Source organism: Achroia grisella, unplaced genomic scaffold (genome assembly GCF_030625045.1).
Source record: "Achroia grisella isolate CSIRO2021 unplaced genomic scaffold, CSIRO_AGI_Agris_v1 utg1433, whole genome shotgun sequence".
NCBI lineage: Eukaryota > Metazoa > Arthropoda > Insecta > Lepidoptera > Pyralidae > Achroia > Achroia grisella.
Genome location: NW_026712632.1, coordinates 298,671 through 317,105, shown reverse-complemented (window position 1 = coordinate 317,105; position 18,435 = coordinate 298,671). Strand labels below are relative to the sequence as shown.

At 31.9% G+C, this 18,435-nt stretch overlaps 3 protein-coding genes across 3 annotated transcripts; 1 reads left to right on the top strand and 2 right to left on the bottom strand.

The window, feature by feature from the left end:
• Positions 1-148: 148 nt before the first annotated feature.
• Positions 149-2,916, bottom strand: LOC131855493 (uncharacterized). Its single transcript, XM_059206771.1, has 2 exons — positions 2,812-2,916; positions 149-1,044 (listed from the first exon to the last, which is right to left on the bottom strand). The coding sequence occupies exon 2, from the start codon at positions 1,033-1,035 to the stop codon at positions 208-210; it is 828 nt and encodes a 275-aa protein (XP_059062754.1). The 5' UTR covers positions 1,036-1,044; positions 2,812-2,916; the 3' UTR covers positions 149-207.
• Positions 2,917-4,450: 1,534 nt separating this feature from the next.
• On the top strand, positions 4,451-5,410 carry LOC131855491 (uncharacterized). The gene has a single exon (XM_059206769.1). It carries the CDS (start codon positions 4,451-4,453, stop codon positions 5,408-5,410), a length of 960 nt encoding a protein of 319 aa, XP_059062752.1.
• Positions 5,411-7,893: 2,483 nt separating this feature from the next.
• LOC131855489 (uncharacterized) lies at positions 7,894-8,932 on the bottom strand. The gene has a single exon (XM_059206768.1). The coding sequence runs from the start codon at positions 8,922-8,924 to the stop codon at positions 7,917-7,919; it is 1,008 nt and encodes a 335-aa protein (XP_059062751.1). The 5' UTR covers positions 8,925-8,932; the 3' UTR covers positions 7,894-7,916.
• Positions 8,933-18,435: the final 9,503 nt, after the last annotated feature.

Below are 18,435 nucleotides of genomic sequence, written 5' to 3'. Positions count from 1 at the left end.
CAGTTTTAAGCAATGAGTCGCACCACAGAAGGGTTCAGGGCGATTGGTAGTTTAATGTCCCTAATTTTGCTAGTTGGGATTAAATAAGTATCTTACAAATAGAAATGTTTCAGGCATGCTACAGTTAAAATCAAAACAGGTTACAAAATAACTGAAAGCGAGCCAAAGTAATCTTTATTTGGTTTATCAATAAATTATATTAGCACTTCATTCACATTCTGTCTGACTATACTTGTATATTATACTATTTGTAGATATATACAAATCATCCTCATTAAAAGCAATACCAGCTGGTATAAAGTCTAGTTGCATCAACTTCTTAGGTATCACACTATCAGGTCTCAATTGATATAGACCATCGTTGGTTGCTAAAATAACTCTATTATTACTATCCACTGTAATAGCTCTTGCTGTATTCTTAGCGATACCAACAAATTCAATAGGCTCTTGGAAATCTTTCAACAAAACTTTAACATATTTCGAATCACACTCATAATAAATATTGTCTTCTTCATCTACTGCTATTATATACGCACAAGGTACATAATCAACCTTCTTCTTTTCATTCCTCTTGAGATTTATAATATATACTTCATTTTCAGGATATATAACTGCATAAATCTCATCCTTATTGCGGGGTTTATATATTTGAACTATATCTTCATCTTTTAAACTAACAAAGTTCGCTTTATTAGTTTTATTGAGGACATTTAAGCCATCGTCACTGGCTATATATACTTTGTTGTAGTTGATATCTACAGCCGCATCCTGACCGTTTACATTGTCAATTTTGATTGGCTCTCCATTCCTCAGTATGTATTGGTCCATTTTAGTTTGGACTTCGTCATTTTGTAATGATTCGAGATCAATTAATGTGAAAAGGAGGTCGTTGGTGTGTGGATTGACAACTAAGTTGGTTGGTAGGCCTTTTATAGTCAGTATTGATGTCCTCGTGTAGGACTGGTTGTCGTACACGTAGGGACAAAGCTCTGATGTGACTGATGATATTACTATCAGTAGTAGATACGGCAGCATTGTTGTATTCTGTAAAATAATAACATTTTCAATTATTATTATTGACTAGAGATAACCCAACTTCGTGAGACTGGAATTTCACCTTGCTTTTTGTTAAAATTAAAAAAAGTAGTAGTAATTTTGCTATATTTTATCTGCTAGTGAAAGTCCCGTTAAAATCGATCCAGCCGTTATCGATATTGACAGGAACAAACAGACAGACAGATATGTTTTTTATTTTCTAAAAGAGACATCTATAGAGCAGACTTCATTGAAATTGGTGATTAGATTAAAATAAACTTTATTCAAGGAATTTAGTACAAGTTAATATGTTGTAAAAGAAACTTAGTTGGTAATCTTTTAAAATAAACAAACAAAAAATATATAATAAAGAAAAATCTTTGGGGTTCCCCATATTACATAGGTATATAAAAATAATAGATACCTACTGAGTATACATACAAAATTTCATCGAAATCGCTTCAGTAGTTTAGGTTCATCGCGGACAAACAACATGACCACAAATTTTTACATATTAATATATAAAATTACTTGTTTAATAAAAATTAAATCAGTGTTAGGTATCCTGAGTTGATTCGACTATATACTACTGGCTACTCGCCCCGGCTTCGCACGGGTGTACATGTATTATATATATAAACCTTCCTCTTGAAGCACTCTATCTATTAAAAAAAAACCGCTTCAATATTCGTTGCGAAGTTTTAAAGATTTAAGCATACATAGGGACGGACAGACAGCGACAGCGACTTTATTTTATACTATGTAGTGATATTCTATAAATAGTTTTTGGAATATAATAGGAGGAATCTACAATGTAGGAATATTACAAATGTAAAATTTATTTTAAACACTTTTAGGATATACATATAGTCATTTCCTATCTATTTTAGACACTACATACATCTCCCTATGTTGTCACACTATGTTGTATATCTTTGACTCCTAAATTACTGAATCGATTGCAAATTTGATTTGCACATTGTTACATTGGCCTTCGACTTCGTCTCGAATCGTCAGTTCAAATCTGGTCGAACCAGATTTGAACTGACGATCTTCCAATTTTGTACAATGCCGATATCATAAAATTTATGATATCGGCATTGTACAAAATTAGATTAGATTTAGAAATAAATAGAATAGATTTAGAATTACAGACATGCCCAGACTATTGATTGCCATCAGGCGGGCCGTATGCTTTTCTCTCGTAGTATAACTCGTCTTGCAGATGTTGCAGCCCTAACAGATTGTATCCACTAAATTAAAAAATTGGATTTCTTATTAAATGTACAACACAGTGAATCACACCATTCTTTATATTGGTGTTCATGTAGCCAAATAATATATAGAGCTTCAAGTAGGCGGATTATATAACTAATTATATATGTATCTATGTGTAACATAAATATCTTTATATATAAAAATTTCGTATCAAGTTGCTTGTCCGCGATGGACTCCTAAACTACTGAACCGATTGCAAATTTGATTTGATACTGTGTGCAATTTGATCTAACTTGAAAGATAGGTTAGCTTACATCTCAATTTATAGTCGCAATATTATTTTATTCAAGAACCTTAGCCACAGCGACGCGTGGAAGGTCTGCTAGTATATATTATATGTATATTTTTAATTAATATTACATACAAGCCGTGCCCGCGGTCTCACGCGTATGAAAATAGCCTATCTTTACATCTCAAGTTATAGTCACAATATTATTTTATTGCCTTAGTCTGCTAGTGTATTATGGAATATTGAAATGTAATTATTTATATACTCACATTAATATTGATGTTGTGTCCAGTAAATATGCTATCACTCAGTCAACTGTACGATTATAATATCTTGCCAAGTTTATTATTACCCGCGTCCTGCTTTTATCACAGTTCAATGTTCTGGTATCAAATTAGGACATATATCTACTAACCCTGTTTTAAAAGTATGTTTTTCTAAACTTCCTGGATATTATTTACATTTTATGACTGTGTGTGTCTGTTCGTTTTTCTCTTAATGCTCAATTTACAGTCATTGCCTTCTATATATTTGGTTTTCAATGGAAGGAAGGAAGTATTCTTTGGTGTTTGTTTCCATTGTTATATTATCTAACTTTGTTTATATATTGTGACGGTCCGGGATTGTAAATATAGGGTTTAAAAAAGATTTTACTTTTTTTTTCTCTTCTTTTGGCCCCGGCAGTTTGTATTGTCATTAGCCATAAGTTTTTACTTATATGTTGAATAAAGTCGCCTGCGTTCTGCGTTGGTACCTGTCTCTCATCTTACGGTAAAGAGCTGAATCTTGAATCTATCTCTTCTTGCAGGAAACTGTAGCCTCGCAGAAGATCCTTGGACATAAAATCAGTGGGCAGCAGCTGTTATGCAAAATGCATCATCCTGTGACAAATCATTAGGAAAAAACGGCATGTTTTAGTTATTGAGTATTAGAATAGTGTCAAAAAACAAAATTGGGCTCCAACTAGCCTTGTAATCTGTGATTCGGTGAAAAGATGTATAAGAGGAATTATAGGATATTGAGACAATCTAAATCCTTAAAAATCTTAAGGTATGTCGGACTGGCATCACGTGATAGCGTGATGTCCGCATTACTACTCATATATATAGGTGACAGTTACTATTTTGCATTAGTTTATGATGGTCTTCATATAAAAATACTGACAAACAAAGTGTTCATCACGTTCATACATTCTAGTATCTATTCGTCAGTTGAGTTTCTTGCCAATTCTTCTCAATTGCATCTGTATACTGAACTGGACGGTAAAGTAAAATATTAATACATAAAACTTGGCGTTTATAAGCAGATAAGATATTTCATCTTACATCAATAAATGAGTTTTTAATTTTACACCAAATATACTGCAATCCAAAAATATAGCGCATGAATCTCGTGTATAAGTATAAATTATCGGAAGTAAGTACGATATCGCCGTGTGTTAATGGAAACGGTGCTGCGCATACGAACCGTGACGTTTGCGTGAGGAAATACCACTCTTCAATGAACGTTTGCTCCAGTGATGTGCTAAGTTATATTTATCAATGTTACCTATTAACACGTCAATCACATAATAAAATTATTGTTTACAAGTACCATATAGAATTTTGAGAAGTTTGTCTGCAAACCAAATCGACTATGAAAAACTTTTTGAATAAATGATTTTCTATTCTATTCTATTTAGGCTAATTATGCAATAGCGAGACACACAATGTTTATTTAAGCACTATTGAATAGTCATAACAATTTTTTGACTTACTGATACTTTGATACTTTCTGTATATTTCCAGTAATAAAACTGCTCTGAAAGCCCCAGCATCCTAGATTACATGTGATGGGTTGTAAGCTTTTAAGCTATTTCTGTTACGTTAAAATAAATAATATAAAATTTTGCTTCAGATTTCAGAAGCAATGTGGGAATTAATATTAATACTTATTATAATAACATCTGTTTCATCAAAACAAGAAATAAATCCCAATAAAAATGAAATATTTAGAAATGAACAAATAATATTTTCTTCCGAGTTCAATATTACTAAAATATTGGTACCACCGGATGGCAATAAATACATACAGACTGAATCTTCTGAAACGCCATCCATATTTTTCACGATATCAGATCCTAGATTAGAAGGAGATAGTTGTATTTACGTATTAGAAGGATTTGCAGCTTACGAAATTCTAGAAGGAGGTCGAGATTCAACAGCAGACTACAGCCTTGATAAAACAGTATATTTTGGTGCGAGAGATGGTATTTACAAATATAATCCTGAAACGTTATCAGCTAAGAGATTTTGTCCTTTCAGAGACGATATCATACAGATACAGAAAGCAAAAGGTGTTGATGTTATTTATATTCTAAATTCAGATCATAAGATGTTTAAGGTCGAAATGAACGGGACTGTGAAGACTAGAGTGCAAGCAATAACCTGTGCATTAGAATTTGTTTTGGACACTTCTAATAATATATATTACGTTTCCTGTGATGACCATATGCCACATATTGTTAGATCAGATGGCAGTATACATAATATAATAGCAAGCGTGATAGAAGACTTCAAAGATATAAAATTATTAAGACCTGCATTCATTATGGAAAATTGCGTGCCATTTTTTGGAGACGGTAACTTGTATATACTATATGTTAATGGTACAAGTGAAAAAAAGGATTTTTCTATTAGAGAGGAACCATCAGCTTTCAGTGTTGATGCTACTTTATATCTCGTTGCAGCATTAAATGGTAAAATCTATGAGTTTAATGTAATGGAGGTGTTATTAAAATCAATGTTTGGTGTCGTATCAGATTGGCCGAAAGATGTCACTAAAATTATTATGTCTATAATAGAAACGGCTAAAGAAAATATGTTCTAATATTACAAAGACTAAACTCAAGATTTGTACTAACAATTGATAAGATTGTTGAAAGAATATAACAAACTAATAAAATAAGTACAGGAATAAAAAAAGAAACAGTACTTTTAAGAATTGTTATATAACTTTTGTAGGTTACTTTGCAGGTTGTGTTCAGCTATAAGTAATTGTCCATTTAGATCATAAACAATTACATGTAAATAAGTTAATTTGTATGTATGTAACAATTATTGGTGATCCTAAATAAATGAAACATCAAATTAATAATTATATAATGGTCTATGTATTCTCCCAAATTTGAATTTAAAATTAATATGGATTATTGTAAACATGTATAATTAGATTTGAAAGAACACGAGCTGAGTTTCTTGTCAGTTCTTCTCATCTCGAAATCATTCCGAACTGACGGTAGATTTGACATTTCATAAGAGTCTGTATATATCATAAGAGTATGTAATAGACCTACATGAATAAAGATATTTTGATTTGATACATTTATTGTTGTTAACCATTGTTAATACTCATAGTATTACCACAGATAATATATATTACCATTGCGCATACTGCTATGACGCGCCTTGCATATTGTGCATCTGTGGCTCATTGCGTTTGCGCGGGAAACTAACTACAAAATGGCTTCTTCTGTAGACATTCTTATAAACTGTTGTACGTCTGATTACTGCTTATTTTATACTCCTCTACATAACTATATATGTCTGCAAGATACTTTTACATGAATATACTACTTTTATACAACAAAACCTGTATATAAATACAGCCCCTATAATCATACGCTAACAACCATAATAAGAAAACGGTCACTTTTTTTTTTATTAAATATAACTAGAGCTAGAGCTGAGATCGTGTGTATGAGCAAATTTTAAAGTAACATTGCAGAGTGTATTCGATTGTATAACCATCAATGTTATTGGTAGTAAAAATAAGAATTACTTAATTGTCAGTGATCCCACACTAACAGATGAAAAGAAGGCATCTAACCGCAAGAAAGATATTATTTTGGAAGCGACAAGGTACAATACAAAACTTGCATAAATAAATTTCGTGTATCTTATTATCATAAACTGCTGGTTCTTAAGAAGCCTATCATACCTGTGGTGGATAATATTGTATGTATTATGTTTGTATGTCGGTTCTTTATGTGCAGAACCTATTGCATCTACTCGATAACTATATAAAATAAATTGCAAAAAAAGAGCAAAATAAAATCGCATATTTTCGTATGACAAAATTAACAACTCAAAATTATGTACATTTTTTATTAATAGTAAAAAAGTGGTTTTGAGTCCATAACAGTACCTATTTTATTTTTCTTTGTTGTAAATGTTAAATATTTCCCACGACGTTGATGGGAAGGCAAAGTTTTATAGCATATCCGGTCATAAATTCCCATAGCTACATGTGCTAAATCTGGTCATATATATAATTACTAGCTGTGCCCGCGACTTCGTCTGCGTTATAGTTACCTTAACCAAATATAGAAGAAATATTTAATAATCGAACCCAAAAAAGGCAAAGAAAAAAGATTCCTCGTTATAGCTTCAAAAATGACGATTTTTATACAAACTTTCATCCCTTATTTTTTACCCCCTTAAGGGTAACAATTTTACAAACTTAGTCATATTTATTTATAGTATTTAATAAACAGCCTAAAAGTAAGTTTCAAAATCCTAGTTTTAAAAATGATGATACTTGCATTCTACCCTTCATCTCCCTTTTCAACCCCTTACAACCCTTTATTCGCGTTAAAAAGTAGCCTATGTCCTTTTTTAGGGTCTAGACTATCTGTGTATCAAATTTAATTTAAATCGGTAAAAAGTTTTGGCCTGAAAGCGAGATAGACAGACAAACAGAGTTACTTTCGCATTTATAATAAGGCAGTAAGGATTCATTATTTATATTGTTTTGTTTAATTCCAATATCCACGTGTGAGACTAGCAATACTTAGTGCTATAACCTGACCACCGTTACTGGACGCGTTACGATTTTCTCTAATGGTTATCAAATTCTATCCGTTGTTCAATCTATACTTATATTGCGGCATGTGTTTCGTCTCTGAACAAAACATCATCAGACATTAAATAGAGGTCGGATATAGCTTCGAAGCCTAGTGTTGCTTGTTCGATGACTAAATTTTTTGTTACCTCTGCTGCAAATACATGAGTACTTTTGCATGAAATAACGTATACCTTTAAAAGAATAGAATTGGGAACAAATGGAAATCATAGAATAAAACGTTGACGTAAATTTGTTGCATTTTTTTATTTACATTTGTATAATAATTGAGTTTCAATCCACAGTATTGGAAAATAACATTGCAAATCAACAATTTGATTAAATTCGATTGCTATTGACAGAAATTAGGTAGAGTGTAGTTTTAAAATCTTTTAATTTGGAAGGTGTTTTATCAAGCATTTTTGAAGGAAAATACAATAATGGTATTTACTATTTCAATACATAACAAGTAAAATTGAAGAACGAAAGTTATTTATGGATGTAATTGACTTCTCGATCGCGTGGCTAGAGATTTAACGGATTCCTTTTTATCTTTAAGAAAGCCAAGATCTAAAGAATTTTTCATTTCCCCTAATATCAGTGCCACGATATTTATTTCGTATATACGTTTATTGTATGCGAAATATTGAACGAGCGTAGCCTCTATACCGTACGCAGTGGGTTTTGCTTCCAAAACAAATTCAGTGAATCTACTTGTCCCGTTTGCATACAAATAGTAACCTTTATCATCAGAGACAAACGCTACGCAATCGTCTAAAACAAATGGAGGTTTTATTAGAGTGACTGATGAAGGATTTTCTGGTAATCCTGAGATTTTCTTTACTCCTTCAGCGTTTATTACATAAGGTTGCTTATCTTCTCCATAATAATAGATATTATCAGAATAGTCCAATACTACTCGTTGAGCATCACCCACTCCCTCAACTTTAGTTTTCTTAGTACCTTCTTCTGTAACTTTATACAATTCATGATTCGCTGTAATTATGTATAATACACTACTTGAATTTTCTTTTTCAATGTCAATGATGTTATCATTGAGCGTTCCATATTTTTCCGCTTTATTTTCCTTAACATTGTAAACGTAAAGACCATCGGTGGCAGCTAAGAAGACATTTTTCGAATCATCGTTAACCGGGGCTGCGCCTCTGCCATTTTCTAGCAGTTTTGTTGCAACATTTTTTTTAAATACATACAAGCCTTTGTAATCTTTATTGCCTTTGTCATCTATATCTGCTTCCACAAAGAATATAAGAGCCGACCCATCATCATTTTCTGTAGAGAAGTTATCGGAATCATCATCAAAGTTTAAACCATTAAGCGGCACAACTAGTCGAACAATATCATGTGTGCTTGTATATTTTATTATGTCTTCAGAGAAGAAATCTTTAGTAACGACAAGAAGATCTTCATTCTCACTGGATGGAGCAGCATTCACTGCGATTAAGAGCAGAGTTAACGCGAATGTTGTAGAAATAATCATTATGGTGTCTGAAATATAGAAAATATTAACTTTAGAATACATTTTTACTTTAATACATCATTACTGATATCATCTATACATCTATACATATAAGTAAAATTGGAGTGTCTGTTTGTAATATTGAAATAACCGTTTTTTACTACATGCACATGTAAATACGGTACATACCCCAAAATTATATTTTTTACAATTTTCGTCTGTCTGTCTGTCTGTTTGTTCCCGCTAATCTCTGAAATGACAGGACCGATTTTGACGGGACATTTTTTGGCAGGTAGCTGCTGTAAGAAGGAAGAACTTAGGCTACTTTTATTTTAGAAAAATAAAGTTATTTTCCAGGCGGACGAAGTCGCGGGAACGGCTAGTTTTAAATAAATCAAATATGTGTTAGCACCCGTGGAATACGATAGTAATAAACTTTATTGATCTAAGAAACTTCTTTTTGCCAAGAAAAAACACATTACGGAATCTCTTCCGGCTACGATATTTCCGAACCGATACAATATCGATACCTTCAAGAAAAGAGTTCATTCCATTTTATTTTGGAAAAAATTAACTCCACACGGACGAAGTCGCGGTAACAGCTAGGACTGTATAAGAAATTTTTTTTTTTTTGACATTAATAATATGAATAATTCTGAACATGTTTCGTAATTTTTTATCGTTTTTATCGTATACGATTTAACGATAAATAAATTAGTGGCTTTAGAAGAATTGAGAATTTCATAATTTTGAATAACTTTGAATTTTAACAATTAAATAATTATTAATTATTAAATTCAAAGAGGCAAATATTCTCACCGTTGCTTCTCAATTTATATATTCAAATATCCTATATGTTCAATAATAATACTAGATTTCAAGACAAATTTGCTGTCTGCAAGTATCGTTTAGAATAGGTCTATTATGGAAATAGGTATAAAAATTTACAATAAGGATACCAAAGGATATATTGGAATTACCCTTAAATAAATTCAAAACATCTGTTAAATCATATTTACTGAGCAAAGCCTTACTCACTAAACGATTACTTGAATGACGAGCGTGCATGGCAATAGTTTTCATGTACGGGATTTTCATTTAATGTTATATATAGACATCTATATAAATATACATTGTATATAAACTGGCTTTTAAAAAAAAGGAATTCAATTGAGTTTCTTGCCAGTTCTTCTCAATTGGATCTATATACCGAAGTGGACGGTAGGGAAAAAAAATAATGTAAAAACTTGACGTTCATAAGCGGCTAAAATGTCCTACATGAATAAATGATGTTGACTTTGAATTTGAATTAAGTCCTAATTTGTTCATCATTATTATTGTAATATTCATTTTCTAGTACATTTCTGCATTCTGTGATAAACATAGCGTTTATCTGGATACGTTTATCTTTGTAGTTCGACCCATTCCGTGTAATGTTTTGAACTTTAATAATTAACCTACAGATATTATTATGTTGTTTATGATTACCAAGATCATACTTTGTTATGTACATAATATTCAAATTTAGTGAAATAAAAAAAGATCTTGATTTTAATGGAAAGATTTTAACTCCTCGCTACGCACAAGGACCATTGCGGGTGTCTAAAAGATGTGTGCTGACTTGCATTCCTTATTCCCAAGTATCCGAATATTAAACTAGTGGTGCCATCTATACGCTAATACAAGAAACCTTTTATCCCTCATCAACTCACAGCTGCTCTACACGTCACAGGCACTTTCAATACGCAACAGAACTTCTTATTTATTTAAGCTTTGCATTCCATAATTTTACAGTAGATAGATAGACAGGTACATTTCAAAGTAGGTTAATTATGGACCCTGGTGGGCACAACAAGCGGAAGAGAAGAGAGGAGGACGAGTTATTTTTTATATAATATATAATAATGATAATAAAAATAGTAATAATAATTAATAATTTGAAATTGTATATATTTAATTACTAAAATTGTATAATATTTAATTCAATATGTCATTTTTATATTCTAAAATTGTATAATAACATTTTTTAATCAACAATGTCTCGAGATTACTTATAAATATTTTATCATATTTTATCTCTTTTAAAGAAAGTGGTAAGTGATTATATATATTTATGGATTACACCAGAGGATCAATTGAATGTAGTGCTAACGAGCCTATTTCTGTCTCGTAAATTATATTTTTCACACCTTTCTTCGCGTGTTTTATAGAAATTGGGGTACTTTCGGACGAATTTACTGGTTTCTAGAATATAAATGCAAGTCAAAGTAAGAATATTATGTTTTTGGATATTCTTTGCGGCGCGATGCGGTAACGGCGGAAGTGTTTCAATTTAATTATTAATTTAAATAGCTAATAACAGTTTGTAGTTTGCTAGCCCTTAGGCAGTGAAAAGTGTAGTCAAGCTTTGGAAGACAAGCTTCTGGATTAGTTCCAGTGAATTCAAGCCTTCAAGAGATCGCCCCAGCCATCAACTGTGAGTCTTTCCTTATTTCTACCTTATGCAAGCTAGCCATTGTACGCATCCCTACTAGGTTAAGTACATCTCAAAACTGAGCTAACTTCTTTTTACCCCCCCTTGTCGGGTTCTAGGTTCTAAACGGAGGCAATCCTTTCCAGGCCCGACCAAGATGTCTGTGGTGCTGTTCATGTCTATAGGCGACGGTGACCACTTACCATCAGGTGGGTCGTCAGTTTGTTTGTCAATAATAAAATCGGTTTAGTATTTACTGAGTTTCTCTATTACAAACTAATAAAGTTACATAAATACACATATAAATGAAATTGGAGTGTCTGTTTGTAATATTGAAATAATCGGCTAATCTCGGAAATGGCTGGACCGATTTTGAGAGAGCCCATTTCAGAGATTAGCCGAAACTAACAGACAGACAGACAAAAATTGTAAAAAATGTTATTTTGATGTATGTATCGTATTTATTCATATTACATGCATATTAATATATACTATACATACACCAAAATAACATTAAAAAAAAACAGTTAAAAGCAGTTTTTTTGTAAAAACAGTTATTACAATATTACAAACAGACACTCCAATTCTATTTATCCTAAAGAAGGTGTTACATATGAATGTGGATGGTTATAAGGGTAGAGGAAGACCGAAAAAGAGATGGACGGACTGTGTGATAGATGATATGGTGAGAAAGGGAGTAAATAACGAGTTAACCGCGAACAGAGATGAATGGAAGAGAAAAACATATTACGACGACCACAAATAAATGGGATAAGGAAGAAGCAGATGATGATGATAATTATATAGTACTTGATGGAAAGCTAGACTTACCACTGTGGTACTCACACGCAGACTAATTACTAAAGACACCCAGAGGTCATTCTTAAATCACTCACAGACAGATAAGGCGAATTTGCTTTTATGTAAACATGATAATAGCATTGTGGCCTAGTGCCTTAGTATACCGATTTGGTTAGAAATGACCTGTGTTTGAATCTGATGACACAGAAAGATTGGTTGAAGATATCCACTGTATCCGTGGAAATTCATACAGCGCCATCTAGTCTCAAGATAAGCTGAGCTATTGTTATGAGTATTAGTGGTACTAGACATCTCATAGATATACTTAGATATTTTTTTGTAAATACATACATAACATACTATTTTATTATCTAACTAACAGTTCCCGCGAGTTCGTCCGCGTGGAATTTATTTTTATATTTTTTTTTCTGAAATAAAAAATAAAACCAAAATAAAAGTAGCCCGAGTTACTTCTTATTACATCAGCTACCTGCCAGAAAAGTCCCGTCAAAATCGGTCCAGCCATTTCAAACATTAGCCGGAACAAACAAACCGACAGACAGACAGACAAAATTATAAAAAATGTTATTTTGGTAATTGTACCATATTTATATTCATATGCATGTAGTAAAAAACGGTTATTTCAATATTACAAACAGACACTCCAATTTTATTTATATGTATAGATGTATAAATAATATTTATTCAAAAGTGCTTATGTTGAGTTTATTTGAATAAAGATTATTTCTATTTACATTTCTTCATGTATCGAATAGGTAGACTTCTTGACGATGTATCTGTACAGGAAAATGAGTAGAGCCTTGTAATATATATATACTGTATTTTAATAAAAATATAATATTTTTAAACACGTATAATTTATTAAATATTTGTTTAATCACACTGTACAATACTTGGTCTTCAATTAAATTAAATTTACTATTAAAATTACATTAACATTGGATATAGCATTTTTTTCTTAATCTAACATTAAATATATTTATTTTATGGAAGGGTAGAGCACATAGCTCGTAGGACAGATGACCGTTGGGGCAATAAAGTCCTCGAGTGGCGACCGCGGACCGGAAGACGCAGCGAGGGAAGGCCTCCAGCAAGGTGGACCGACGATCTGGTCAAGATCGCTGGAAGGCATTGGATGCGAGCAGCGCAGGACCGATCGTCGTGGAGATATTTGGGGGAGGCCTTTGTTCAGCAGTGGACGTCCAGGCTGAGATGATGATTTTATGGAAGTAGGCGTTATTTTGTGGAAGTACATTTCATTTATTTTGTTTAATTCCGATACCATTAGCATGTGTGAGAGCACAAATGTTCAGTGCGGAAATCTGATCATCACTACTGGAAGCGTTATGACTTTACGACCTTCTCTATTAGTGATCAAGTTTCTAAACTAAATTTTCGTGGTCTCACTCGTGCTATTGGTGACGAAAATAGAGGTAATAGAAGTAAGTTAAATTTCGCTACCATTACCATGTGTGAGGCCACAAACATTCAGTGCGGAAACTTAACCCCCGCTACTGGAAGCGTTACGACCTTACCCTATTGGTGATCAAATTTCCAAATTAAATATTTGTGGTCTCACACTTGTTAATGGTCACAAAAATAGAAGTAAGTTTAATTCCACTACCATTTGCATGTGTGAGACCACAAATATTCAGTGCGGAAATCTGATCATCACTACTGAAAGCGTTATGACCTTACGACTTTCTCTATTAGTGATCAAGTTTCTAAACTAAATTTTCGTGTTCTCACATGTGTTAATGGTGACGAAAATAGAGGTAAGTTTAATTCCGCTACTACATGTGTAAGGCCACAATCATTCAGTGCGGAAATCTGATCATCACTACTGGAAGCGTTATGACGTTCCCTATAGGTGATCAAATTTCCAAACTAAACATTTGTTGTCTCACTCGTGTTAATGGTGACAAAACTAGAGGTAAGTTTAATCATGTGTGAGACCACAAATATTCAGTGCGGAAATCTGATCATCACTACTGGAAGCGTTATGACTTTACGACCTTCTCTATTGGTGATGAAATTTCTAAACTAAATATTTGTGATCTTACACGTAATGGTGGCGAAATTAAGATTAAATTAAATTAAAGGTACGGTTATTTGAATAATCTTTTATGTAATGTAACTTTGACCGTTAGACTTGCTTTGATTTAGGCATACCCTAGTCATAGATAAAATGTTACTTCAGTTAAGTTTTCCGAAATTCAAGTTACTCTTAATCTTTATATATTTTTATATTAAATATATATATATATATATATATATCTTATATATAAAATTCTCGTGTCACAATGTTAGTTACCATACTCCTCCCAAACGGCTTGATCGATTTTTATGAAATTTTATATGCATATTCAATAGGTCTGAGAATAGACTACTATCTATTTTTTATACCTCTAAGTGGTAAGAGATATCCACCCCTAAATTTTCACCCTTCTAGCATCAACCCCTATTTCTTAGGGGGTAGCTAGTATATTTGATATATTTTATATATTTGACTTGGTCAGATAGGATTCTTTATTATAACAACTTTTTTAATAGTTTAGAGGTTAGACCGTCTCAGGTTATAACTACTGGCGTTGACACCATATAGACTTCTGAGGTATTCATTTTGGTACCTGAAATATAGAAAGATGGAATGTTAATTTATACCTATTCAAAATTCTGCTTTATCTATATATACATGGTGTCCTAGAAGGTAATTAGAGTATATACATCGGGGTAAATAAAACTTTGAAAAAAAAAGAAATTTTACTTGAAAACTTTGCAAGTAAAATTTCTCTTTTTGTATCGTCTTGATCTCTAAAAAATGTCACTGTTCTATTAGAGATCATCTCTAATTTACGTCACACGTTACCTCCAACGTGGACCGCAATGTTACACTTTGTATAAACTATCCAAAGTGTGACATTGTGTAAAGGTGCTGTGGTAGTCACAAACTCCGTGTAAAAATATTTAAAAATAATTCTCTAATTAAATCGGTTCTGTCTATTATTAATATTATAAACGCGAAAGTTTGTGAATATGGATGGATGTTTGTACCTCTTTCACGCAAAAACTACTGAACGGATTTGAATGAAACATTACCTTATATGTTACAATATATTGTGGTAGGAAATAACATCTGTAACACAGAGATTCCCTAGCACAGATGTTACGTCTATAAATTAGTGACATTGTGTAGAAATTAATAAATATATTATCCTACATGTTGGCTATAAATTTTACGCAGCTGAACCGCGGGCACAGCTAGATCTCATAATATTGTTAATAAAGTACATTAACTTAAATAGTGATACATAAATGAATAAAACGATATTTGTATAACTCTGCCAGCGTATATAAACAACAGTAACATCACATCAGTATTGGCATCATCATCATCAGAAAAAACAGAAAAGATGAGAATGTTTATATAATTCATCAGAGGAACATAAAATCGTTTACACGTGTAACTCCGTATCACACTTCATCATCAGTATTGTTATTCATCATCATTATTTTTATCAATGTTACTACTATAATGGTAAATATGACCATCAGAAAAATAAAAATGAGAAGTTATTTATATAATCCCCTAGAACAGGATAGGCGAAGCGATATGCATCAACGTGCCATTTTTACCAAAAAACGTTTAATTCATTGACGCGCCATCAAATAATTTTAACTTTCTGATTATTTGGAAAATAATAATAATAAATACTAGCAAAACTCTCTATGAAATAAAGTAAACAAAAGAGATACATTTTGGATTGCTTTCATTACACGCATAAATTAAATTACTGTAAAATTAGTGTGACTTCTGTTGTTGCAGGTTAGATGACAAATGATTTATGTCAGGCTTGTACTATGTTACTCTTAGCAAAATGCATGCTGAACTGGATTCGTCTGTCAAACGGTTTCTAACAGAGTTTTTAATGTTATTCATCTCTGAAAATAATGACTCGCAGGCATAGGTAGATGAAAATAATTTTGAAATAGCATGAGCCAGCTTCTTCAAACAGTTTTATGATCGACGACGTGCCCAAAATATTGAAATAGAAATAGAAATAATCTTTATTCAAATAAACTTAATATAAGCACTTTTGAATAGTCAAGTTTTTTTTATTCTACCGCTTATTCGGAATGCAGATTCATCACAAGAAGAATAAGCAAGAAACTTGTGTTGCTCTTTTAAATAAATATTGATTTACTTATATTTAATTAACAACAAGGATTAGGCATGCGACAATCAACATAGAAACCGCTACGCACTTAATCTCTGTTCAATCAGATAATATTGTCAGCGCTATGAATTTTAAGTTAGATATTTTCTACAAAATCATTATTATCATTTATAAATTCTTCAATTTTATAATAAGCTTCTTTACAAAGAGAATGTTTTATGATTGTGTCGCTATGAACTTTAAGTTAGATATTTTCTACAAAAACATTATTATCATTTATAATTTCGATTTTATAATAAGCTTCTTTACAAAGAAAATGTTTTATGATTATGTCGTTTGCCGTCAATGGCACACATGCCATTGGTTCGCCTACCCTGCCCTAGAAGGATCAGACAGTGTAGCCTGGGTGCGTGTAATTCTGCCATCAACCAATTTGGCTTCGAGGCTGGTTTAAAGATGATGACGGAAATTGGCCGGTACAGCTGGCTTAATATTAGTCCTGGAATTAGTGATACCACAGATAACATAATAAGGTAATATTAAGGTTTCTTAAGGGTATATTAAGGTTTCTTAAAGGTCGGCAACGCGCACGTGACACCCCAGGGGCTTCAGGCGTCCATAGGCTACGGTAACCATTTACCATCAGATGGGCCGTATGCTTGTTTGCCATCATAGTAGTATAAAAAAAAGGTGATACGAGCGTAACTGCTCATGTCAATGGGTGATACGTTATATTATCTAAAAATATATAACTCAAAGATGACTGACATAGTGATCTATCAACGCACAGCCCAAACCACTGGACGGATCGGGCTGAAATTTGGCATGCAGGTAGATGTTATGACGTAGGCATCCGCTAAGAAAGGATTTGATAAATTCTACTCCCAAGGGGATAAAATAGGGGCTGAAAATTTGTATGAAACTTTGTCAATTTTAAACCGATCGGGCTGAGACTTTGCATGCATAAAGCTACTATGAATTAGGCATTTCCTAAGAAAGGATTTTGATAAATTCCACCCCCTAGGGGATAAATTAATGCGAGCGAAGCCGCGGGCAAAAGCTAGTGTTCAATAAACATAAAAAACTAGGGAAAAAGAAAAGAAGAGAACTTCTTTCGCAGTTAACGTACTTTCTGACCTTTTTCTTTTGGGTTTTCCAACGGTTTGGTGATACCAAGCGAGGATAGTATCCGTTTCTTTTAAAGAGAAAATTATATTTAAAGCTAATGTAATTTAAAATTCACAATTTTATTTACAAATAACAATTAGATTATTTTTAAATTAGTGTTTGAAAACGGGAGGCAAAGCTAGACGCAAAACTAAAGCGAATTACTATGTTTTTATGAGTATAATAAATAAAAAAAAGTCGGTTGTAAAATAAAAAACAATGTAAACTTAAAATAAAAAATTTATTTATAAAACATATTAATTCTCTGGAATATATAAATAACATTGGCGTCAAATTCGTACATTCACATTGTATATAAGGCATCGCGGATAGTCTTACAATTAATAAAAATAACTACAAAATATCATATTCAATTTAAATTACTAAATACATTTATATATTTCACATTGCAAAAATGTCAAGTATCAGCCATAATGACTTGAGATTTTTACATCCAACACAAATAAAACAATTCAATAAAAAAATTGTCGTATTTTTTTTATATTAATTTTATAAAAAGTATTGTACTCAATAATATAATAAATTTAATTGGAATTGAGGGAATTATGGTAATTTTGGGCAATAAATTTCTTACCAAAATTCCCTACTTTTTTTTTTAAGTAAATTTATTGTCATTTCGTTTAACAAAGTCTTAAAAATATATCTAAAATAATAGAAAACATTTAAATGACAGAAAGCATTAGGAAGCATAATAATCGGCAAGTAATAATCGCTTAATAACTACGGCAGTTAGATTTTTAAATACTGTTATTTGAGCTTAAAATTAAACCTATTTAAAATCTGTATTAGAATTATTGAATATATATTTATATATAATTAATTTATAATTCTGTTAAAATATTTATATTATATACGTTACAATAATGGATTT